We start from the raw sequence: 25,909 nt of genomic DNA, 5'->3' as shown, positions 1-25,909 counted from the left end.
TGACCAGGAACCATAAACAGATAAAAGAGCATCAATCAACAGTACACAGGCCGAGAAAAGAAACTTTTTTGAACTTTATCTTTTGACAAATGCTTAGTAAAATGCTTATATTTACTGAAACGTGAAAAGTTTCCTATATGGAAATAAAATATATTTTACTCATGAAAATGAATAGTGTAGACCCAATTAAAAACTAAAATTGAAAACTTTCATATTAATGCTGTACAACTTTTTCTTCAAAAGACCAAGGCCTCATTAGAGATATATACTCGCTGTCCAACATGGCTGCCATTAGCAAGCAGAATTGTTGGTAATAAGGGGTAGCTTGGATAAAAATAAGGCCTTGGTGTGTATGGAAGCATGCTGGGTGTCCCAGAAGAGAGAGTGACATTAACTGGGGCAATGCTATTTACTGGGCTGCGATGAAAATTGTAGTCTGTAAATAAACACATGAATAGTTATTTTGCATGTAAGTCTATAGATACAAATTTAATTCAAAGAGACAAAATAGACTACTACACAAAAAATAGTTTTCTAACATGTTTCAATCCTCAATATTTTGATGATAGCAATAGAGACTATGCTGATCTGTCACACTGCAAATCCTGTTTTACCAGTATGTGACACAAATACCCGCACTTCACTGATATATTTCTATACCAGTCACAGATTTGACTGGAAAGGTATCTTTCCGCTAACAAATTTGTTTTGCATCGTTCTACCTTTGCAGAAACAAATCTCTGATTTATCTTGCTACCACAAGATATTAATTTTCTTCCAAATTAGATCTGGTACTGAAATGCAGGGATTTCATATCTGAAAGAAGAGGTGTAACCAGTTTAATTTTGCCTTTTTCTAAGATTTATTATTATTTACAATACAAACTGATAGAATCTTCTCAAACTACAGACATGTGGATGGTGAAGTATTCTAACTAGATTACTTTGCCAATATTTGATTTACATATTACTGCAAACCTTTTATAAAAGTCTAGTTTTACTTATCATTTAAAGTATTACTGGTAAATACAATTTTAAATAAATCATTCCTTTAAAACAAAAACTATATTAATCAAACATTAGCTAAAAGACAAATAAAATGTAATAAATTTCACTAATCTTTAAATTAAGCCATTTAAAATACAGAAATGCTATTTGTGTAACTGTTTCCCAAAAAACACATTTTATTTCCCAGTAATTCTCATACACAATATAGTGTTATCCTTTTCTCCAAAATAATAAATTCTGAACTTTTCAAACATGTAACTACACTCTTCATGGTAGTTCAAGCCAAACAAGGTGCACAGTTGACTCTAGACATAAGGAGACCTTCTGATTTCCAAAAAAGCTCTGGACACTATCTCCAGAAGGAATTGCAAATAAAGCCAGTTTAAGGTGAAGGTTAAGGTCTGCACCGCAGTATCCTCATAATTCTGTAAATGCTGTACCTCAATTTTTTGGCAAGCATTAACTTAATGAAGTCAATGAGAATAAATGTTTAGCCAACAGGAATGAGACCAAACAGCAGTAGTGCAAGCTCAAGCATCATCAGAAAGGACCTAGTTAAGAAAAAAAAAAGAGAAATTAAAAAATGGAAACTATTTAGAATGTTTAGTTTTATTTTCAGTGTTGAGACTAAAAGAATTTTTTTTCAAAATTTAATTTCAATAAACATTCACGGTGGAAATTAGCAAAAACGTATACATCAGTATGTGATGAGTTTGCAAGCAAAGGCTCTGATCCTTCACTGACAACTGTGCAGGCAGACCCATGCACCAGAGTTCCAGTGCAAGATGAGAGTCAAAAATTAAGATACTTTTCATTAAGTACTTTTTAAAAAAGCATCTTTATGACTTCCAATTACCAGTTATTACTATGTTATCCAGAAATATTTATTTACACTGTTCTGGCTCTGAAATGGGGTCATGTAAATTAACATCAGGCCCATAACATCTTCTGATAAGTACAGAATATAATTTGTTTATACTGTATAGAAAAGTGCTTTATATTATATTATTCCAGTTATTCATATTTCATGTGATATATATCAATTTTGTATTATCAGCCTTTTCATTTTACTTGTGTTATTTTCAGGATGTGTTTAATAAAAATATTTTGGGGTGCCATATTCTGCCACACTGAGTGAGTATTCATGAACTATCCTACTGATTTCAGTGGGACTACTTAGAGTAAGGTTGTAACTCTGGTGACATAACCTGGCCATTTAGCAGCAGAGTAAAATGAGCCAGCTTCATTTCTACTAAAACTCCACTGAAGTGAATCAAGTTGTGCCAGGGATGAATTTGACCCAACGTCGCCAAGTTTATATTTCTTACCTGTTATTTATTTTCTCTAAATTCTCCTACACAGATCCAGACTGATGAGGTTATGTGTTCCCTGTCTGTAAGCAGTGGAGACAGAGAATAACTGAATCTTCAAGACAACATTGTGATCCCTACTTGAAGTATATGGAACCCTAGGAGACTCAGTTACAAAAAATTCCCAATAGTATAATTACTCAGGAATTAATAAAAACTTTGTATTTTCAAAATGCCTTAAAAGCATTTGACTATTAAACCCTGCAACAACTCAGTTGAGTAGGTACAAGTATCCTCCTTTAAACAGATGGGGAAACTGAGGCAAATAAGTTAATGACATGGTTCTCAGAAGTGCTGAGCACCCACAACTCAAACTGAAATAATTATTAATAATCCATTCAGTCTTCTAGAGAAGACCTTGATTTCTAATGTAAGAGGCAGCATTAGACTTTTTAAAAAAATGATGCTTTCTTTACAAAGAAACAATAAAAGGTATTAGCCCAATTTCTTTTCTTTCACATCACCATTAAACTTTAGCACTCTGTGCCCAAAAAGGAAGGCAGAGATTGTCTTAGTACAATGAAAGCCTTATAGCACAAGAAAGTATTTTGCATCTGTATGTATAAGCCTTGATTTTCAAGTGAGAAGGTCCAAGTTTGAGCATAAAATCATCTGTGGTTACAAAATGCACTCAAAATTGGAGGCCAGGTTAAAGTCCTTCTAAAAATCAGACCCATAAACTTCACCTGTGCAGTACTTAACATTTTCAAAATCTGACTGCAGACTAGGTAAAGCAATTGCACAGATGAGCAATGGGGTTCTTTGCAGGTAGCAGTACTAGAGGGAGAGCAATCTCTGTGCAAAGGGGTGGGGAGTAGCCTTGGCTTCAATCCCCCAACACACTAACCAGTGCAACTGAGTTAGTGCACTGGGGAAAGTAATCTGTACCAAATATAAACTGGCACAGATTAATTCCCTCCTGGATTTCTGGGGCACAACTATAATCTGCGCTTTGCTCAGAACTGTGACAAAGAACTGTAGCCCTCACCTACTAAATATTCACAAGCTTCTAAATTACAGACCACTAGTACTCACTGTAAAGAGCACCTTGTAACAATATAAATCCTTACAAATAAACTAAGTCTTCTCTTTACAAGAGACTTTTTGAAAAAAAAAAAAAAAGACAAGAGAATCAATTTCTGGTATACAGTGTATGATTAAATTACCTTCAGGAAAAAAAAGAATAATGAGTTTGAGAGCAACTCATTTAAGTCTGTAATTTTAACAACAATCAAAATGATTAAAATCTTTTTGTAAAAATTCTAACAACACTAATGTTTCAAGGAAGAATGAGAAAGTAAAGCACTGGATAATGTGAGTAGCTTAAAAAGTCTGGTGATATCTGGATTTCGGACTATGGAAAAGGTTCCCTACTTCGCTCTAATTGCTCCAACAAATACATCTTGAATTTTGATAAAGCAGACTGAGACCAGAGCATATTGAAAAAAAGTATAAATCAATTATATGGTAAAATGAAAGTCTTGGTGTTTAAATCATGGCACCATGAAAGAAAAGGTTTCTTTATTCAAAAATATGTAGAAAGATGGATCCTACTGGTATCTTCAAGGAAACGATAGGATTAAGTATTTATGTTGAAATCATTGCTTTAAAAGCCAGACCAAGAGAAAAAGTTTCTTGGGTGAATTATCTATTTTGTCTTTAATTTATAAAGACTATGTTGAACACAATAACTGAATTCATAGCCTCTCTGTGCTTCAGTTCCCCATGCTTCTGAATTTATACAGCTAGCCATACAACATGAGAAAATGATGAATTGGAATTAAAAACAAGAAAGCTGTCATTTAGAAATTGTAACGAAGATAAACTTTCTTATATACTCATTACAATGAGCAAGAAGAGAAAAAATAAAAAGCACTGAAGAAATCACTAAAAGATTTACTGCAGGTAAATTCTAGGATCACTGTAACCTATCCATAACAATTAAAATCTGTGCAGTCAGCAGTGTTTATGTTTCTGAATATTCCTCTGAATTAGGATGAAAAGACACAGGCGCAGATAGTCTGTTCCCACATTAAAAACCATAGGCAGCAACTATGAGTCTAGGAGCATTCACAAGGATTTTCACGCTGAGGTGACCCTGCATTGTCATGTTAGAGGAAGGAACAAGGTATACCTTCCCCATGGAGCAGCCATCCGCAAACCTGCTAGATCCCCTAGGATTCACAGGAGGACACAAATCCTCATAGCAGCTCCAACCCTCTGCACCTCCCCCCATGAAGTGAAGCTCCGTTACAACCACAATGCCAGAGAGTCCACCTCTAGCTATGGAGGCTCCCGAGGACCACCAAGGCTCTGCAAGAGAGTTTATGCAATCTGTGATAAATGGTGTGAGTGTTGGGTGATAGTGACATGCTTCCCCTGCTCCCTGCAAGAATCTCTGATCACAAACATATTACTCTGCAGGAGAGTGGGAGGGCAGTTTGGGGCACTGCTACAGAAAGAGACTGAGCCCCTCCTTCTGCACACAGGGAGATCCACACATGGATCTCAAGATGAATGATGTGGTCCAAGAGAAATGGAAATCTCACTTCTAAAATAATGCGTCTATTCTCGATACCCATCAGTATGTCAAAATTACTACACTGACTTCCACTTTTCTGTGACGGCTATCAGGTTCATTTGTTGAGTGCCTGACTGATCTTTAAAAAAAAATAAATCTGATGATCCAAACATCAACTGCTAGTAAGCCAGTGAACATGGGAGTTCAAAAACCATGCTACAAAGGACCTAGGAGGGAGGGCTCTGATAAAAGTTTAAGGAAGACAACATGTAAGATGGAAAATATTTTTCTTGAACTGTGTAAACAAATGCTAGAACTACAAGACTGCTGTCTTCTCTGGCAAACACAGCAAATAACTAAATATATCAGATTTCCAATACAGTCTAAGGCAAGTTTCCAGAAGTTTGTTTCTTTCTGTCTCCACTACTTTCATAGAAGGAATATCATCCCCTCAGTACAGACCTATGAAAGAGAAATATATTTTAAGAATTCTACATATAACATAAAATGGACAATTATTTACAAAAAATTATATCTGCAGTAAATGTTTTCATATCTACCATAAAAAAAGAGAGAGATCAATAAGGGCTAGAATTCAATATCCTTACTCATGTTGAGCAGTACCTCAACTCTATGAATAGTCACCCTGAGTTATCTGTGAAGCCAGGTACTAAATATGAATAATGATATCAAAATTTGGCCCTTAGGTATTATCACTAAAATTGCTTTACAAACTCATGACAAGATTCTGACAACAGAGAATATCCATCAAAGAGTTACAAACAATTTTCAGTACAATCACACAGGTAGGGAGACTAGTTAACTATATTACCCACTTCTGACGTTAAAAAAGATGAAAGCAGTCACCTTCATTAAGAAATTAGTCTGTACAATACTACCAAAATTTCTAGGACAATATTTGGCTTTGGCTTCATGCCTTGCAATACACTTGAAGTCCAGGAACACTGTTTTAACCAAGCAGTGTGTTACTGTTTACACAGAAACATTAAATTAAAGTAGTGGAAATTCATAAATTTGAACCATGAATGGTTCAAAACTTCTGTCTAATTATACTTCAAATTCAGTAGATAACTAGGTTTTCTGAAAATCTAGTCTAGTAATGAAATTCAAGGAAGTCTTAGACACACAGTATAATGGAAAAAGTGACGACTCTTGGGTCCTTACAAATATTGAAAAATGGCAAATTGACCTCCCTTATATTATCCAGGTATCTCACAGGAATATCAGTGATATGGGATTATTTATTTTGTGATACCAAAAAGCCAAATAAAAGACTATTATTAATGCATGAAATACTCAATGACTGCCATAAGATCTTTTACCTATGAGAATATCAAAATCTTAAATAAAAAAAGTTATTACATAGAAAAACAGTCCACCAATTTAGAGACTGAGAAATCCTGGGTTATTAACATGCACTTGGATATGCTTTCTGTTGGGGGTGTAGATGGCTCTGAGCCAGGCCTAAAGACACTGGAAGTGTAGTTTTGATAAGGGTGTCACAAATATACAGGGTGCCATATGACTCAGAAGTTGCAGGCAAGCCTCTGCTGTTTGCAGGCTCTGCTGTATTGTAGAAACAAGGCTGATACAACTGCCAGGGTTACTATTCTGAACCACTCAGAGTGGACAAAGATGTTTACTCTATTGAGGTCCAGATATAAATAATCAGAGATCGTAAAATCACCTGGATGTCTTTAGGAGAGTAAAGAGTATCTTCTGTGACATCACTAAACTTGAGGCTCTCAAAAGGGAAGATCAATAGTGTTTTGCATCTTCTGAGATAGACCACAGGACTGCAACCAAGAAGCATGATACATTACTACTGCTGTAGCCATGGAGAGTGCAGCTGTGTTGGCAGCATTTAGTGAAGCCTGGAGAGAAGCCTTGGTGATTGTCTGGCCTTCTGTTATGAGGGCTTAAAATCATCCTCTGATCCTGTAGCAGGTATTCAATGAAAGATGAGAATTTGGAATAGTTTGTAAAGTTACATTTTGTCATCGGAGCTTGGAAACTGGCTACTCTGAACTGTAGCAAGGCAGAGGAGTAGCTGTTCCATCCCAGGAGATCCAGTCTTTTTAGCTCTTTATTAGATTATGTAGAGTGGAACTGAAGTTTTCTGTTCCATTCACAGACTGCCTCAACCAGGGAGTTGGGTGCAGTATGGGAATATAAATATTCCGCGCCTTTGGGTGGGATGTAGTATTTCTTAACAACCCATTTATATGTATGTGAGATAGTGGCTGGTGCTTGCGACATAGACCATGCAGGGATCAAGAGAGCATCATTGATGGGCAAGGCAATTTTGCAAAGGAGATGTAGGAACCCCAATACTTGTTAGATATTCTTCACACATCTCCTCCAACAGAACATGTAGGGTCTCCGCTATATATTTCATAAGATCTTGAAAGACCTTCGACATAAAAAGTGATGAGGGAGACACGATAGCCTCCTTCAGTGGAGGAAGAGGAGGATTTCTTCACCCACAGGTGGCTCTTGCTCCTCTGTAAGAGCTTGCCACATAGAAGGGCTCAAGAGTAACAGATGCTGCTCCTGATGGGTCCTCTTATGAAATAGAAGCTGTAGAACTGTCCATCAAAGGGGCCAATAGATTCCAATAAGAGCACTGTGGTGGAGTATAAGAAAAGAGGTCAGGATCCCATGGATGTCCTTGCCAGGGTTGCCTTGTTAGAAGTTTCATAATCAAGGCATACCTCAAATGAGGGAGGTGGAAAGGGGGAACCTTATATAGATCCCTTAGAATCAGAAGAAGTGTCATCACCCATGTCAATGGGAGGGGCAAATGGTGTCAGTACTGGTGATCAAGTTGGTATGGGAGCCCGAAAGGGATCCTGTAATTGCATGGGAACCGTAGATCGACAGTGTGAAGATACTGGAGCACACTGAATTGGTACCAGCCTGAAATGTGTCTCTGTGAACTCTAAGAATTTGTGAAGGATTGGAGACTGTGATGGTACCTGAGGATAAAACACTACTGAAGATGGTAGCAGAGTTTAGGTAGGCTTTGGGAGGACAGGCCATACCAGGTAGCGTTTTTCAGTACCTTTCAGAAGTGGTGATTCTGTCTCCTTCAGATCCGAAGGTCCTCAGAGGTTAGAAAATTGATAGTACCAGGGACACCAGGTGGGAAACATCAGAAGTCAGAATATCTGGTGGTACCAGAGATGGTACTGCAGTACAATCGGTGTGTCCTTCAAATCTAGGTACTGAAGGCACTACTGATGTCTATTTTGACTTGGCTCTGGAATCCTTGTGACATGGAGGCACACACTCTGGTCCCAATGCAGGTATTATTTTAGGTACTTTAAAAAACAGTTTCTTGGTACACAGCATAGTCTTCTTCGCTGGTGCCATGGTTGCAGTACCAGAGAGGATGGGTGTGTCAGTGGTACCCGTGATGGGACACAAAGTATCCAGAGACACAGATCAAGACAGTGACTTTCCTTTTCTCCCTTCTCCAGATCTGGAGAAGGTAGTCTTTCCTTCTTTTATAGTTTACATATTTCTGAAGGCCCAAGGGTCTTTGTTTACCATCACAGTATAGACCGAGGTAGGCAACCTATGGCACACGTGCCAAAGGTGGCACACAAGCTGATTTTCAGTGGCACTCACACTGCCTGGGTCCTCGCCACTGGCAATAAACCTTATTTACTTTATATACAACAATAGTTTAGTAATATATTATAGATTTATAGAAAGACCTTCTAAAAATGTTAAAATGTATAACTGGCACATGAAACCTTAAATTAGAGTGACTAAATGAAGACTTGGCACACTACTTCTGAAAGGTTGTCGATTCCTGGTATAGACAGTAACTGGAGCTCTCTGTGGATCCACTGTACAGCAGGATGCCTTGCATCTCACAGGTCTCAGCAAATGCTCCCTTAAAAAGAGTTTGAGCCTGTCCTCCCTCCATTTCTTAGATCTACTCTTAAAGCCTGATCAGATCTTACATTTGGGAGGGGACATGAGAGTCCTCAAAGCAGCAGAGACAGTTTAAATATCCATTGCTATGGGGGAAAGACCTAGCAGGTTTTGAAGCTCAGGGTCTTGGGAATAACCCACACTCAAGACTGTGGATTAAGGCCTGAAAAACAGTGGCCCACAGTGGGCAAAAAACAGAAGGGAAGCGGAAACCCCTCACCTTTGAAAAAGCACAAACTGTGCGAAAAGAAAAGAAAGAAAATTTAAGCAAGTATTGCAGTGAGCTGAGGCTAACGGATACTCCACTACTCCATCACAAGCTGCAGTTGTCTGAGAAGAAACTGGAGTGGCAGTGGGTCGGCTCCTCCCTGTATACTCATATACTGGATCACAAGGGCATCTAGTGCTCAGGCAAGGACCCTGCTGACAAAAATCTCTGATCACGGGAGCACAGACGTGCACAGATTCTGACATGGAGCACCTATACTTGAAGAAAAAGATGGTGCATATACATAATGCCTGCTGGAGCAGGTCATTAAGTATTAAAATATCAATTTTAGATGTATTTTCCTTTACTCCTTTCTTGTAACATTAAGGTTCAACATATTACCAAACTCATTTCATAGTCAAAAAGTAAGAGAAATTTGAGGCAACTGTTTTTGGGAACAAGAATCACAATTTCTATTAGAATGGCTGTAATGTTACTTTTAAAAAAAAAAATCAAACCTGCACAGTTTAATTGGCTGTTTTCTACCAGGCTTTAACTTTATAAATAATTCAATGATTTTTGATTATTTTTTCAGTATTTTTTTAAACTGTATACACCATTAGATTTTTAAATTCTGAATTGCACTTCTGGGTTTTTGTGCAAAAGTCTTCCCAAGTGGACTCCAAAAGATCTAAATAATAATACTCCTGATTATGGGAGAAATTGAGATTTCTACACTGATACTAATGGAAATTAGAGATACTGGACAAAATCTTCCCGTGTGTCCAAAAGTGTATACATTAAGTCAGGGGTATGTGCGCAAGTGGTTAAAGCTCATTTTTACAGTTCCCTAAACTGGTGATTCTCTTGGCAGACCAGTTCCCTTGTGCTGTACCAGCAAAAGCAGTATGAAAACTAAAGAGGTTTGGAGTAGCATAGGAGCATCCCAAACATGCTTCTTGTCTGTTATGCCAGCAGCAGGGAAAGTGTGTGGCATAAGAGTACATTGTCAACTCAATACAAGCACAGGATCACCCTTACACTGAAGTGTTCTTCCCCAGTTTTATGGCAGATGATGCCAACGGTGCAGTGCATAAGGGCCTTACCATACTAGAGGCTCTGACCTTTTAAATTCATGTTACAAGTTGACTGCCACATTCAGCTGCTCTCAAAATGCCTCTATTTGTAGTCATGACACTACAGTAATGTCTATTAAATGTGATATTAAAACTATATAACCAGTGTCAAGAGCAAGATAAATTTTTACAACTTTTCTCCAGTCATTTACTTACTGAAGAAATGCATTGTGATTTCAGAACAATCAGGAATAACAGAAAAAAGGGAACATCTGTTAATTTTGTTTCTGTATCCCAATGACTGACAGCTAAAAGCACCAATGATTTTTTGGGGGGATGATTGGGATTGGTAGCTTTAATACAGAATATACAAAATTTATGTTTATGCATCCTCAGTGTACTATTACAGAACTGATGAACTCTGACAGGCAATCACTATTAATACAGGGCCAAAACTTAACAGGGAGAAAAAACAAAAACATGAGTATATCTAGGGTGAGATACAAGACATCTTTTAGCCTTCTAGAAATAGTGACCAATTTAAGAAGCTCCCCTATGAAGTACAGGTGATCCCCACAAACACCTGTCAACAAGATGAGAAGTATATTTAGTCAACAGCCAAAAATCTAATCAAATATATTTCAAGTTCAGTCCAAACCTGATACACAATACTTATTCTAAAATGATACTGTATGTTGTTTTCAGGCACTATATTTCTGCATACTGACAGATCTAATAATGTAAGGTTTCAATCTATAGTCTGTGAAACACCTGGTACTCTACGATGAAGTAGCTGGTCACATGGTGCAGGCTCTTTTTGTTTGGAGGTACTAAACTGCATTAAAAGACTGCTAAAATATTACTTTCCTCATATAAGCAACTACCACAGGGATACTGTGCAATTTTAAGTGGGAAGTGGAAGGACTGTCCAACGGTTAGGGCACTGGTTTAGGATGTATGACACCCAGTGTTGCCTAGTGTTTGGATGTTTCCTTGCTCTTTATTCCTTAACATAGCAGGCAGCAGAGCCAGAGATAAAACATTTTGGTCTCCTGTTCTCACTGACCATATCTATTGCCTAGGCAGTGCAGTTTTCAATTCTTCCAAAACGGTCCTCTCTCACCCCCCTATTTTTAAATTGCTTATATAGTTAAAAAAAATTAAATTTAACAGTAGGTAAAGAGAGGTTACTTACCAGTAACTGTTGTTCAAGTCACTTCTCTGCATTCTTATTTGTAGTGAGTTACCCAGCAGCAAAAGCCACATATCTATTGATGGGTTCATGAGCATCCTTGAGCATCATATGTCAGATGCCCTAGTCTGTATAGCAGCGTGCACCCCAACCACTACTTCATTTCCTTCTCCACTGCCACAGGGATCCTCTGTCGTATCTGTCAGCTACTCACTCTCTTAGGTTTCACTTCAGACATCATTCAGTGTTCTATTTTAGTATAATGTAGGTAAGGTTGGAAGGATTTCTCCATTTCCTCAGATCCCTAGATGCTCAGTTTCAGCAGCACATCTATGCCCAGTACTAACCCCCAAAAGTTTTAATAGTATGCATGAGACTTCTTTCTTTCCAGAGTCAAATGTGCACACCCACTATGAAAGAGTTCTGTATGCTCTCTTCCAGTGGGTAACTCCCCATAAGCGAGTATACACAGAGGTTGTCAAAGAAGATACCTTTGATCCATAAAAAAATACAAACAAAATTTTATGAACGTCTCTCAATGTCCACTAAGTGGACTGTTTGTAGCCAGAGTCTTGGCTATAGGAATCAAATTAACAAGTAAAGATGCATACTGTTTGTGATGTGTAGCTATCCTATGCACTGTAATATATTGCAAAGAACTCTGAAGAGGACTTCAAAAATCCTACTGTGCCTGATAATGTTTTCCCTACTAATGTTACAAGAAGCACCTACAGTTACTACACTGAAAATGATTAGAGAACAAATTACTTCTCTCTACTCCCCCCACCCCATACACACAGTTTACATTTTGCATTTGACCTTAGTCAGTTTCACCATAGGATAAGGCATTTTCTCCCAGTTGTTTATGCAGGTCTTTCCACACAGCAACATGGGATACAAAAGCCATTTTAAAAATTAGGAAAATATGACTGTAAAACCACAAAAACTGGCAGGGGGACTCATTTGTAAATATTAACTGAAACTATCTCTAGCTCATTTTTTTAAAGTGACAATGAGCTTGTCTACACTGCCTCATAGATCAAACTGTGGGAGTGGGAACAGCAATGTGCACAAAATGGCTGCACTGTAACTCCCCTGTGTGAATTTTCTGGATGCCAACTAAAAGGTTCTTGGTTTGCATTAATGTAACTGTTTGAACAGAATTACATTAATGCGACTTAGGAACTAAGGCTGTCAAGCAATTAAAAAAATTAATCACACTGTTAAACAATAATATAATACCATTTATTGAAACACTTTTATAAGTTTTCTACATTTTCAAATATATTGATTTCAATTACAACACAGAATATAAAGTGTACAGTGCTCTATTTATTACAAGTATTTGCACTGTAAAAAACAAAAAAAATAGTATTTTCAGTTCACCTAATACAAGTACTGTACTGCAATCTCTTTATCATGAGAGTTGAACTTACAAATGTAGAATAAAAATAAAACAATGTCAAATTTTAGAGCCTGTAAGCCCACTCAGTCCTACTTCTTGTTCAGCCAATCGCTCAGGCAAACAAGTTTGTTTACATTTGCAGGAAATAATACTGCCCGCTTCTTGTTCACATTGTCACCTGAAAGTGAGAACAGGTGTTCAAATGGCACTGTTGTAGCTGGCATGGTAAGATATTTACATGCCAGTTGCACTAAAGCAGGGGTCTCAAACTCCCAGCCCCCGGGCCATCTGCAGCCCGAGAACCTCCCCACTGCAGCCCACGGAGGAGAGACGCAAACAGTCACGCTGCTGGCTCTGACTGCTGCAGGCACAGCCCCCCCCCGCCCCCGGCCCGCAGGTCCCACTGGCTGGGGGAGAGGGGCAGAAATACCATCACTAGTCACCGGGCAGTCAGCCATGGAGGCAGCATCACTTTTTTCCCCACAAAGTAAAAATACCAAACACAACTATCTGAATCACACCCTGCTGCAATCCTCAAGGTTTCAACTGCTCAGTCGCTGAGGTCAATCATCAACAAACTGACAGAACTGAAGCGTTGGCGGGTGTCTGACAAACACTGAAAAATCTCTGGCAAGCAAAGAATTGTATAAAGTTGTAAGATAGTTTTATTATTTCTATGAAATTGGAAATAAAAAATATAAACGTTTTCTTTTCTGAACACCATCTTCAGTGACATTATTGGCCCACTGGGGGGGGGATTTGAGGACTGGCACTGGCCACATGGTAAATTGAGTTTGAGACCCCTGCACTAAAGATTCTTATGTCCCCTCATGCTTTAACCACCATTCCAGGGGACATGTGTCAATGCTGATAATGGGTTCTGCTTGATAACAATCCAAAGTAGTGCAGACTGACGCATGTTTATTTTCATTATGTGAGTCACATGCCACCAACAGACGGCGGATTTTCTTTTTTTGGTAGTTCAGGTTCTGTAGCTTCCGCATTGGAGTGTTGCTCTTTTAAGACTTCTGAAAGCATGTGCTACACCTCGTCCCTCTCAGATTTTGGAAGGCATTTCAGATTCTTAAAACTTGGGTCGAGTGCCGTAGCTATCTTTAGAAATCTCACATTGGTACCTTCTTTGCATTTTGTGAAATTTGCAGTGACTGTTCTGGGTCACCATCCAAGACGGCTACAACATGAAATGTATGGCAGAATGCAGGTAAAACAGAGCAAGGAGTTCAGTCACAAATTTTATTAATACATTTTTTTAAACAAGTGTCATCAGCACAGAAGCATGTCCTCTAGAATAGTGGCCGAAGCACGAATGAGCATATGAATGTTTAGCCTATCTGCCACATAGATACTTTGCAATGTCAGCCACAGAAGTGCCAAGCAAATCCTGTTCTCACTTTCTGGTGATATTGTAAATAAAAAGAGGACAGCATTATCTCCCGTAAATGCAAACAAACTTGCTTGTCTTAGTGACTGGCTGAACAAGAAGTTGCATTGAGTGGATTTGCAGGCTCTGAAGTTTTACATTGATTTGTTTTTGAGTGCAGTTCTGTGTAAAAAAAAAAAAAAAAAAAAAAAAAAAAAAATCTACATTGTAAGTTGCACTTTCACGACAGATTGCACTACAGTACTTGTATGAGGTGAACTGAAAGATACTATTTTTTTCATTTTTACAGTGTAAATATTTGTAATAAAAAATAATATACACTGATTTCAATTACAACACAGAATACAATATATATGAAAATGTAGAAAAACATCCAAAATTTAATACATTTCAAATGGTATTCTATTGTTTAAATAGTGTGATTAATCATGATTAATTTTTTTTTGAGTTAATCACCGTGAGTTAATTGCAATTAATTGACAGCCCCTACTACAAACCTTTAGATCGCACCCACAGCATCCACACAGGGGAGTTACAGCACAGCACTTGGATGCACAGTGCTATTTACACTTCCATGATCCAAACTGTGAGGCAGAGTGGTCACAGAGGCTGTATTTCAAGTTGGTGGTTTTTTAAACTTTTGATTAGTCCCAAACTGGATTTGGAGTGGGAATGCCCCTGATTTGCAGAGTTCTGAGGACTGTGGGAAGAGATACTAGACTCTTGGGATATAGGTGCCAATTCCGTGGGTGCTCCGGGGCTGGCGCAGGGTACTCTGCACCCACTGGCAGCCAAGCACCCCTCACCCCGAGCTCCATCTCTACTTCCTCCTCCTCCCCCCCTCCCCCGAGTGCACCATGCCCCTACTCCTCCACCTACCTCCCAGCACTTCCAGCCTGGCCGCCGCGAAACAGCTGTTTGGCGGCATTAGTACGCTCTGAGAGGGAGAGGGAGGAATGGGAACGTGGTATGCTCAGGGGAGGAGGCAGGGAAGAGGCGGAGCAGGGGCAGAGATTTGGGGAAGAAGCTGGAATGGGGTAGGGTAGAGGGCGGAGATGGGGCAGAGACGTTGGGGAAGGGGTTGGAATGGGGGCAGGGCCTCAGGGAAGGGGTGGAGTGGAGGTGGGGACGGGGCAAAGGGGAGGTTGAGCACCCACAGGAAAAAGGGGAAGCCTAAGCACCGACTGTTAGCAGATGCAAACTTGACCAATTCTACAGTATTTAAAGAAAACAAGCACAAATAACCAACTTGCAGCCTTTCTTTCTATTTTGTACATTATGAGCCAAGGATACTCTGACAAAAGTGTTTCCCCAGAGATGACCAACAACATGTAAATAAAACAAATCAGTACTAAACTGGTGGGAAGGAACGGGTTGTACATATTGGACATTTCCATGCATAAGACTTTTTGAACAGGAAGGCTAAAATCAAAGAAAAATAAATCTGAAATTGTTTTGTGCTGTTTCTCTGAAGAGACAACTGAACTTCACACACAAGATGTGTGTCCAGCAATAAAAGGCAAAATCTTAACCTCCAAGTGACAACCAGCCATGTTCAGGAAGTAAGACAACCTAAACTAACATTCTCAGTAGCTTCCTAGAATAAAAAGATATTTTTTGTTAATCTAATTTCTCATGTCCACAAGTTCTACAGTGTTGTAAAGGGAGAGAAGGATAATTGTCATTTCAAATCTGCATTAGGCCCTATCTACTAAAGGAATGACAAAGCAGAGAATTTCTATGCCCATCAGAGAATAATTCTACATTACTAGCCCTTTAACATACACTCTGTATAAATTATTATACTTATAGAAATATTCCACTTCACTCATTCTATCAGGGGATGGGCTGTGATCCTGCTGGGGGCTACTGAAAGCTACAACACATCCACCACCACAGAAGAGGAAAATTGCACTGTAGAATATATAGGAAATGTTAGATGCCCACTTATATAAGCGTGTGTAGGGGCATCTAACACACACACACACACACACACACACACACACACACACACACACACACACACACACACAAAAATGCAATATTAGAACTCCAATCAACTGATTGGATAGGACTGACAGGTATCAGAAGAAGACAGAAATTTTGATGTTTTAAAATAAAATAAAATAAATAAATATAGGTGAGAAATAACAGACCTCAACCCTATTGTCCCTCTGCAAATTTGTGTACACAGTCAATCCCTTACCTCTCTCTAAAAGTGCAAAGTTTCAAAACCTTCAGTGAACAGAAGATTGTTGGGGATGGAATAAATCTGGACAAGGAGAAGAAGCCTGGAGATAAATGTGAGAAGAGAGGGATAGGCAGTAGAAACAAGTCTTGAGGTCTTTCTGAGTATAGTCTTCATTGATTTGAGATCTACCATACCATTCTCTAACTAGAAGGGAAAAAATCTATAATGGCAGCAGGCCATAAAAGAGACCCAGTTGGGGAATATTTTAATGAAGTAATGGGTAAGACAGGCATGCGTGCAAAATGCAAACAGTGCAACAAAGAAATGCAAGGCCTCGTTGCTCAAATGAAACTGAAACAACATCATGAGAAGTGTTCCTTCTCAGGAGGAAGCTGCGTTGAAGATGATGAAAGGAATATGTCTGAACATGCAGGATCTTCAGGTTGGTAAGCTTTTTTATTTCATACTTCTTTCTTAAGACTGCCTGTCTTCCTACTGGACTATTCCTGAATTATCATATTTGAGCAAAAAATATAGTTACTCTATGGTAGATGCAGTTGTGATGAAAAATAAATCGCTGAAATAAGCAGACCTTTCTTTTACAATTTAACCTTTAAAGTAGTACTGAGTATCAGGGAGTGCAATGAGTAATACTAAACGAGCAGCATGGTGATAATGATTAAATAACTGCATTGACTTATTTTGTTTAGGAGAATCCATCCTCAACAGACAGGATTCTGAAGACCATCCACCTTCAAGATTACCATCATTTTCTATAGTTTCAGAGTTATCTGCCAATGATAGTGTTTCAGTCACATCAAGTATGTCACATAGCCACAGTATATTCACCTGTAGCAAAAAGAAGAAAATCTCCATCATCCAAAAACAACCAAAGGTAAGTTTGTGATAAGAACCGCCAGCAGATTACAAAAAGAGGTAACTGATGAAAAAATTGCATAAACAAATCAGGCAACAAAAACTCTCCTTTCCATATGATTGAGAACCCACAATTCATTAACATGGTTCAGTCATTAAGACCAGGATACAGTCCACCCAACAGAGCAGATGTTGCAGGCAAATTGCTGGACAAAGTATATGAAAGAGAAACTGAACATTGTGCAAAAAGGTCTAGAGGGTGAAATTGTTAACCTGAGTCTTGATGGGTGGAGCAATGTCCACATTGATCCTGTTGTATGTGCTTGTGTGACAACAGCAGAAGGGAATGTCTTCCTTACAGAAAAAACAATTGATATATCAGGAAATGCACACATAGCAGAATACTACTTACAAGTAGCAGCAGTAAAAGCTATAACAAACTGTGAAAAAAAATTCAAATGTCTAGTACGCAGCTTGGTCACAGACAATGCTGCAAATGTATCCAAGATTAACAGAAATTTGGAAGAGTAAAGAGTCCCAAGCTAACAACATACGGCTGCAGTGCTCATCTGATGCACCTCCTAGTCAAAGACTTCAGTGTTCCAGAAATAAAGGCTAATGTTTTTGAAATTGCAAAATACTTCCCTAACAACCACTTTACAGTAGCTGCTCTGAAACAAGTGGGAGGAACCAAGCTAATTCTCCCACGAGACGTGCAATGGAACTCAGTAGTGGACTGTTTGGAGCATTATATCAAGAACTGGCCTAATCCGATGACAGTTTGTGAACAAAGTTGTGAAAAAAATAGATGGCACTGTCACAGCCAAAGTTCTCAACACTGGCCTTAAGAGAAACGTTGAACATATGCTGAGTACCCTGGAGCCTATTTCTGAAGCCTTGAACAAAATGCAGGGAAATAGCTGTTTTATTGCTGATGCTGTTGAAATTTGGAAGGAACTGAGTGAGATCTTAAACAATGACAGAGTTAAATTACAAGCATTAAAAAAACAAATGGGACAAGCACTACCTCCAGCTCATTTTCTTGACAATATTCTCAATATTCAGTACCAGGGTCAAACCTTAACTGCTGAAGAAGAGGAGTTAGTTATGACATGGATATCCAGCAATCATCTCTCCATCATGCTAACTATAATAAACTTCAGAGCTAAGAGTGATCCATTCAAGAAAAATATGTTTGCTGATGACGTTTTAAAGACAGTCACATCAGTGAACCCGTGGAAGTCACTTAAGCACTTCAACAGTCTCCGATTCCAAGTGCTTATCTCACTTTTAATAGCAGTAGCTTTTTCTTCGAGTGTAGAAAGAATATTTTCTTCCTTTGGACTAATTCATTCCAAATTGAGAAATCGTTTGGGACCTGAAAAAGTAGGAAAGCTTGTTTTTCTTTTCCAGATTATGAACAAACAGGAAAATGAAGGTGAAGACGGCTGAGTTAGCTGCATAGGCCAATTTTTTAAGTTTCTCATGTTGACCTGGCTGACATAGTTGATTTAAGTTTTGTTTTTTGAGGTTTTTTTATATTCATTTACCTATTTTAGTTCAAAACAATTTTAACAAAAACAAAGCTATTTTAAAAAACTTGAATATTTAAATTCAAAAATTCATATGCTTGTTTTGTTAAAATATTGTATGTCTGCTGTTGAAGAAAAAAATTCAGAATAAATAATGTTGTTTTAGTTAAATAAAACAAATTTAAATGTCTGTCTGGTGATGTTCTCCTTCTAACACAGCATAGCAAGAAAATCCTTCAAATATTAATGATTGAACTGGAGATAGTTCACCTCCCAGTGACTTCATAAATATCTGCTTCATTTACCTTTGGTAAATGAAATAACCAAACATTTATTTGTTTTCTGATATAGCTGTAAAACTAATCTGAAAAGTTTTCAGAATAAATCACTTTAAAAATGTAGGTTTCATTTTTAGAAAGTACACACTATATATCTTTGAGTTGTGAAGAATATGTATTAAGGTTATAACAACCAACAAGAATGCACTTTTATGTAGAAATCCATGATTAAATAGAGTCTTCCTGACTAATGATTTAATGATCTACCCTGATTCTCAGCTTCAGATAGAGCTCTACCCTTTTGGTCCAGCCAAGTTGCCTGTGGCACAGGACCCACGACGAGGTAGGCAGTTGTAAAGCCACCTTTCTATTGCCACAGTCCTCAGTTCTAAAAGACAGGTAAGTCAATCCCTCCTGAAGGCAGCTATAGCTCTTCCTGACACGTAACTGTTTCTTCTTCCTGGTAATTCTCCTGTAGCCTATGGTCTAAATCATTCCTGTGGGCAAAAAGTATACCATCTGATGATGAAACTCCTATTGGAGCCCACTTTGTACTCAATTCAAACGAGAAGATGAAATGGGAAGAAGTATAAAACAGAAGTAGGAAAAAGATCAAAAATAAGAGATGCATTGTTACAACCTGCATTCATGTGAAGGAACTAAAGCAGAAAAATGGCCCTGGAAGTGTGAAGTTGAATATTTCCTTACTGCTGTGCTTCTGGTTTATCATGAGCAACAGTGACACCACCCTAAAGCTCTAGACCGATGAACTGAGAATACAGGAAAGAAGATGCACTTAGCCCACAGGCAGCAGGTATGTAGGCTATGTACACACAGAACAAATTTAAAGTAACCTAGTTTCAATTCTTAAGAACTAATTAAAAATAATTCTTAAACTTACCTAAATGTAGCAGTGTAAACTGGGCTGCCAATTCCTTTGCATCTTCTAATGTTGTGCAGAGTTTGTCTGGCATAAAATAACTCTGGGATCCATTTGCAATAGTAGGAATAACTATTTTATATACCAAGAGTACTTTTCCATCCTGACTTGTTGTTGAATATAAATAATATTCTGGTGGTGCCCAGTTATTTTTGTTGCAGTAATAATCCAAATGCATTACTGCAGAACTGAAATGATTGGATTTTAAAGAATACATGCTAATTGGAGTAAGCTTTGTCCCTGGGAAAAATGGGTAAGTACACCTTTCAATTTCAGGGGGACTTGGACTGTGCTGACCATTAAGACGAATTGAAAGATTTGCTGGTTTTCCTAACGGTTTTTGATGACCATCTTCCTTGTTAGCAAAAACTAGAAGATTTTCAGAATTGGGACTAATCTGACCATTAAGATGCTGTCTCCAAGTGCTTTCTTTGTTTACAGGTTTTGCCAGTGTTACCTCAATACTAGCACCATCAATGCATTTTCCATTCATAATTGACATAGCTGCAACTGCATCCTCTCGGTTGAAAAAATGAACAAAAGCATAGTCTCTCAGTTTCTTCACACGTTCAACTGCTCCTGGCTTAAATTTGTTAAATTCAGCCTTAATTGCATCCTCTGTAGTAGAGATCATTAAGTTTCTTACATACAAGACTTTAACCCTCTGCATTGTTTCTTCATCAACTTCTTTCTCTGGGTCTGCCCAGTCTACTTGAATAGTATGTCCCCATAGCTGGAATGTTCCTAGGACACAAGTAGTATTAGATTTAAGTAACATGCATAATACTGAAAAAAGAAAGCTAAGTGATAAATAATATTTCATTAACCATTCCAGGAACCAAAACACTGAAATAAGCCTATGTTATTTATAATACTAAATTTGAAACAAGCCATGATGAAATGTTTTATTTGCATTCACTTCGCTAAACAAACACTGTTTGAAAGTATAGAGGTCAATAAGAAAAATAAAACTTAGCAAAAAATTCAGCAATGTTCATCTGTTTAAAAAGTACTCAGTCTGCTTTTATTTAAACTACAACCAGTGCCAGTTTTGCTAAAGATGATTGCTTTTGTGAAATCTATGTATTTTCAATTAGTCAAATATTTTGCCAGTTAATGATGCAATATATTTTTTAAATAGTCATACTTTGGGGGGAGGAGGGATGGGGAAACAAAATACAAAATAATGTGTGTCCATGTTAGAATGAGCCCTGTTAAATGATTTCCCCAATATGCATTAAACAAATTCACAGATCATCATAAAGAATGCTATGTTTTTAAAAAGTTAAAAAATGGTATGGCACTCCAAATTTGTTCTTACATTTGTTGAGTTGGCCTTACCATTTCTCTTATTACTTTTCAAGGCTTAGATAAGTTTCTTTAAAAAGTCAATGCTTCTTGTCTGTGACCAACATAAGATTTTGGGTGAAGTCAATAGTTCTGTCAATCATTTCAATGGGGCCAGGATTTCACACATTTTGTCTTTTTTGTTTCTCCAACTCTGCTTCCCCTGATCTCTTCACTCCTCTTCCTTCCAACTCTCTTTCTTGCTACTGAATCTTTTGCTCTCTCCCCCTTTCCTAATTCCAGTATGTTCATCCCTCAATTTAAAAAAATCCTTGTTCAAGAGAGAACTAAGCGTGTGTCATGTCCCACAGAAATCAACTGAGTAAGATAAAGGTGGTGTAAGCACAGATCCAAAAGTGGAGATCTATTATAAATGCTTTGATTTATAAATTGCACATTTAATATTAAAATTAAAAGGCTTACCTGGAATTAGCTTTCTTCTAGCCATAGCAGCAGCTCTGTGAGACTCATATTCTACAAAGGCAAAGCCACGGTTTTTAGTTTTGTCAGTAGCACTTGGATAAACAATAACATCAACCACTCCTTCTGTAACTTTCTTCATTTCATCCAAGATTTCTTCTTTCTTTTTCTCTTTTGGAATAGCTCCAATAAATAATCTGCAGTTGTCTAAGCTTACACAGACACCAATAAATTTTCCTGGACGAATTTCATAATTATTAAGGATCCTGATGGCTAGCTGGGCTTCTTCTTTAGTTGTGTACATCACAAAGGCATATCCTCGATTCTCACCACTAAATTCCATCATCAATCTGAATTCATAAATCTTCCCAGCTCTCTCAAAAACAGGGACTAATTCATCTTCATACATATCACGAGGAATCTTTCCCACAAAAACTTCACAGCCACGAGGTGGGGGAGGACCTTCCCAACCTTAAAAAAAATTGTTCAGCAACCAATAAGTATGAATGCCATAACCACTACTTTCTCAAACAGTATTTCTGATGTATTGATAATGCTGTACAGTATGTTACTAAAGTTATTATTGTACTGATTTATGTCATCTTTCTTAATTCCCTACAGCTCTGAAAACAAGACAACCCTGTTCAGCATTTTGGGTTGGTTTGTTTTTTAAGAACTTTTACTAAGTTCAATAAAGCAATTAGAGGAAATACATTTTACATAAATAATTTTCAAAGGTAAATCCCTAATACGTTGTCCAAAAAACATCAGTTAAAGTCAAACCTTGTAATAACGCACCCCGCCATAACGCGAAATCGCATATAACGTGATCATAAGTTGGTTCCCCTTTAAGGCCTAATACCAGTGGTCCCCAACGCCATGGCACCCGCCGAGACATTGATATGCCCCCGCCTAGTGCCCAGCAGAGGAAGAGCCACGGCTCCACACTTGTCGGGGACAGAGAACACCGGCGCCCACAGCCTTGGAGTTCTGTCCCCGGCAGGTGTGGGGCCACGGCTTCTCTCCCCTGCTGGGCACTAGGCACTGCACAGCAATACACCACATTGGGGACCACTGACTTAAACTGACCGGCTTGAAAACCCGCTATACTGTGACCCCACATTTATCGCGATGGAATTTTCTGGACCCCAAACATCACATTATAGCGGGGTTTCACTGTACATTCTACTGTAAGGGAGATGTGTCAGATTTCCAAACTGCACACTTCTCTGCATAAAACGGAGGGTGGAAATTAATCCAAATCCTTCCCAGACTACAACAGAGATATAGTTATGGCAAACATTTCCAGATACATACTGCTTAAACATACAGAACATGTTCATCCAAAAGCTAGCTCTTTTCCTGGTGCTGTGTTTGTGAATTGCAAGAGTGTCATACTTCATGAAATGACAACTTCAGCTTCTCTTACCTGGTTTTATAAATAGCATCAAATTGATATTAATATATATGAATGAATGTGACCTGTCCATGACTTATATCATAAATACCCTGATTGACTCTTGGGAAGGGGGGACCTTGTGGGGGAGAGGAGCCCGCAGCACCAGCTGCCAAGGGGAAGAGCGCGGTGGAGTGGGAAGCGCATCTGCTGCCACTCCTGCCATGGCTGGGGGAGCCCCATGGGACCAGTAGCTGCCCTGGCCGCCCCAGGATCACTGCTGGGAGCTGCTCAGCTGTGGCTGCTCCCACTGCCCCCGGGACTGCTGCTCAGGTGGTCCTCAGGGCCAGCCACGTCAGTCACTGCTCGGGCAGTCCCCAGGGGCAGCTGCCTGGGGCCGCCAGAGCAGCAGCTGGCTTCAGAGCTGCTCCAGCAGTGGCCGGTGTGGCTGAGCCCAGGACCACCAGGAACAGCCACACCAACTGCTGCAGAAGTTATGGTGCAGAAGTTACAGTGGTTGCAGGAAGTCATGGAATCTGTGACTTCTGCAACCTCCGTGACAAACATGGAGCCTTAATCATAATTAAATCACTTGTGCACGTTCACACAACACTCCTGGTGTCAGTGGAGTGCATCTGCAGTTGGTACTCTAGCACTGACAGAGCAGTACGCCATGGGTAGTTATCCTACTGTGCAAATCACTCTCTCCTGCTAGGAGTGGATTACAGTGCATCATGAGGCAAGATCACTGCCCCCCACGATGCAGTTTTCTCCATCTCATAATTCCAAGGGCTTCCAACTGCATTTCATGCTATTTTTCAACTGCCCCTGTAAGCTTTGCACTCATTGCGGTGCCAGGGCCCGTCTTGTGACAAGTGTTATGAATGAACAGAAATTCATGCTGCCTGCCCTGCTGTCTGCTATGGAAAGAAATATTTCAAGATTGATGTTGGCATTCACAGAGCAACTATTGGGCTTGAGAAACAAGCACTGAGTGGTGGGATCAGATAGTGATGCAGGTATAGAATGACATGCAGTGGCTGCAGAACTTTTCTATGCTCAAAGCCACCTCCTCTGAACTGTATGCAGAGCTTGCCCCTCCCCTGCAGCACAAAGACACCGAAATGAGAGCCGTTCTAATGGTGGAAAAGCAAATGACAATCGCTTCGTGGAAGCTGGCAATTCCAGACTGCTACCACCCAATCGCGAATCAGTTTGGACTTGGGAAGGCCACCATAAGGATTGTGGTGATGCAAGTGTACAAGGGCATTAATAGCCTTCTGCTATGAAGGACTGTGACTTCGGGCAATGTGCAGGAAATAACAGATGGCTTTATGGCAGTGGGATTCCTTAACTTTGGCAGAGCAATAGATAGCACATGTATCCCAATTTTGGCTCCAGACCATCTCGTGAGGGAGTACATCAACAAAAAGGGCTACTTCTCTATGGTATTGCAGGCACTGGTAAATCGCTGGCGTTGTTTCACTAACATCAACATGGGCTGCTTAGGAAAGGTGCATGATGCTGGCCTGTATAGACAGCTGCACGCAGAAACTTTCTTTCCAGACCAGAAGGTTCCAATAGGGGATGTGGAAATGTCCATAGTGAGCCTAGGAAACTCAACTTACCCCTTATGCCTGTAGTTCATGAAGCCATACGATGGAAACCTTCACAGCAGCAAGAAGCACTTCAACAACAGGCTCAGCAGGTGCATAATGACGGTAGAATGTGCATTTGGCAGGTTAGGGGCGTTCGGGGAGAGGGGGAAGGAGCGCGCATATGTATATCTGGCTGTAGAGCAGCTGAGTAGAAAGTGCAATGATAGCCATTGTACAATGCCTCGAGGCTACTGTGTGCTTGCTTATGTTTCCCTGTGTCTACAGTGACACAGTGTCACTAATTTTGCCACCAAAAGCTTTATGCCACTCGTCGAGATGGATTTATTATTTCAGCGTAGCACAATGTGGAAGTAGAGAAAGAACTGACAGGGATTTAAAGGGGATTTCAATACATGACAGTCTCTGTTAGATAGAGTCAGGCTAGCTGTAACCCTAATAACACGAGATTTGTAGAAGCAAGGATTGTGTGAGGCAAGTGGGAAGTTGTGTGAGAAGTTGTTGCGACCTTGTGTAGACAAATATGAAATGTAGACTAGAGTCTAAAGTGAGAAAAATAAGTTATCAGGATGACCTATGTATAAACAAAATGCAGCTGTTTCTTATTATTGTCTGTGTAGTGTTCCTTATTATTGTTTGCAATAAAGGTATAAATGCTGGCTGTAATTGTTTACCTGCAGAGAGACCTGCCTAGGAGGGGGAAACCCTGTGTCCTAGAGCACACTTTCCCTCTATGCAATTGCTTGAGAATAAAGTATCTGACTTCGCTGCACCCAACCAGAGAGTGAGAACTATGTTCTTCTCCGACAACTAGTTAAATGGGTAGGAGGAGCATTGTTGTGTGTACATCTCCACTATTTTGTCAGCAAACTTACATAGTACAGACAAGGCCTAAGTTTGGATTAGATTTTTACACTTCAGCTATGCATTTAATATAATAGTGACTAACTGTGCTGGCAGTGAAAGAAACTCATATTTCACATGCTAACCCACAAAAGTTGCTTCTCCATACCTCCTCCCCCCTCCCTTTCTGTTTTTCGGGTTTCTGGTTCTCCTGGTGCTCCTTCTCTTTCCCCAACCCACCTCCCAAAAATCCCACACATTTTTGTTCTTCTTTCCTATCTAATATGGGAGACTGGCTACAACCTTAATTTGAGCTGCCATAA

The 25,909-nt window shown here is 39.2% G+C and overlaps 1 protein-coding gene across 1 annotated transcript in view; it reads right to left on the bottom strand.

Annotated features, from left to right (window-relative positions):
• Positions 1 to 236: 236 nt before the first annotated feature.
• Positions 237 to 25,909, bottom strand: part of RBM46 (RNA binding motif protein 46) — a 38,237-nt gene continuing 12,564 nt past the window's right edge. Inside the window, exons 3-5 of the mRNA XM_050946498.1 lie at positions 21,735 to 22,202; positions 19,926 to 20,708; positions 237 to 436 (exon numbers count right to left, since the gene is read on the bottom strand). Coding sequence (XP_050802455.1) covers positions 237 to 436; positions 19,926 to 20,708; positions 21,735 to 22,202 — 1,451 coding nt within the window. The remainder of the gene's footprint in view (positions 437 to 19,925; positions 20,709 to 21,734; positions 22,203 to 25,909) is intronic.

This window comes from Gopherus flavomarginatus, chromosome 3 (genome assembly GCF_025201925.1).
Source record: "Gopherus flavomarginatus isolate rGopFla2 chromosome 3, rGopFla2.mat.asm, whole genome shotgun sequence".
NCBI classification, from domain to species: Eukaryota; Metazoa; Chordata; order Testudines; family Testudinidae; genus Gopherus; species Gopherus flavomarginatus.
This window is presented reverse-complemented; position numbering and strand designations above follow the sequence as displayed.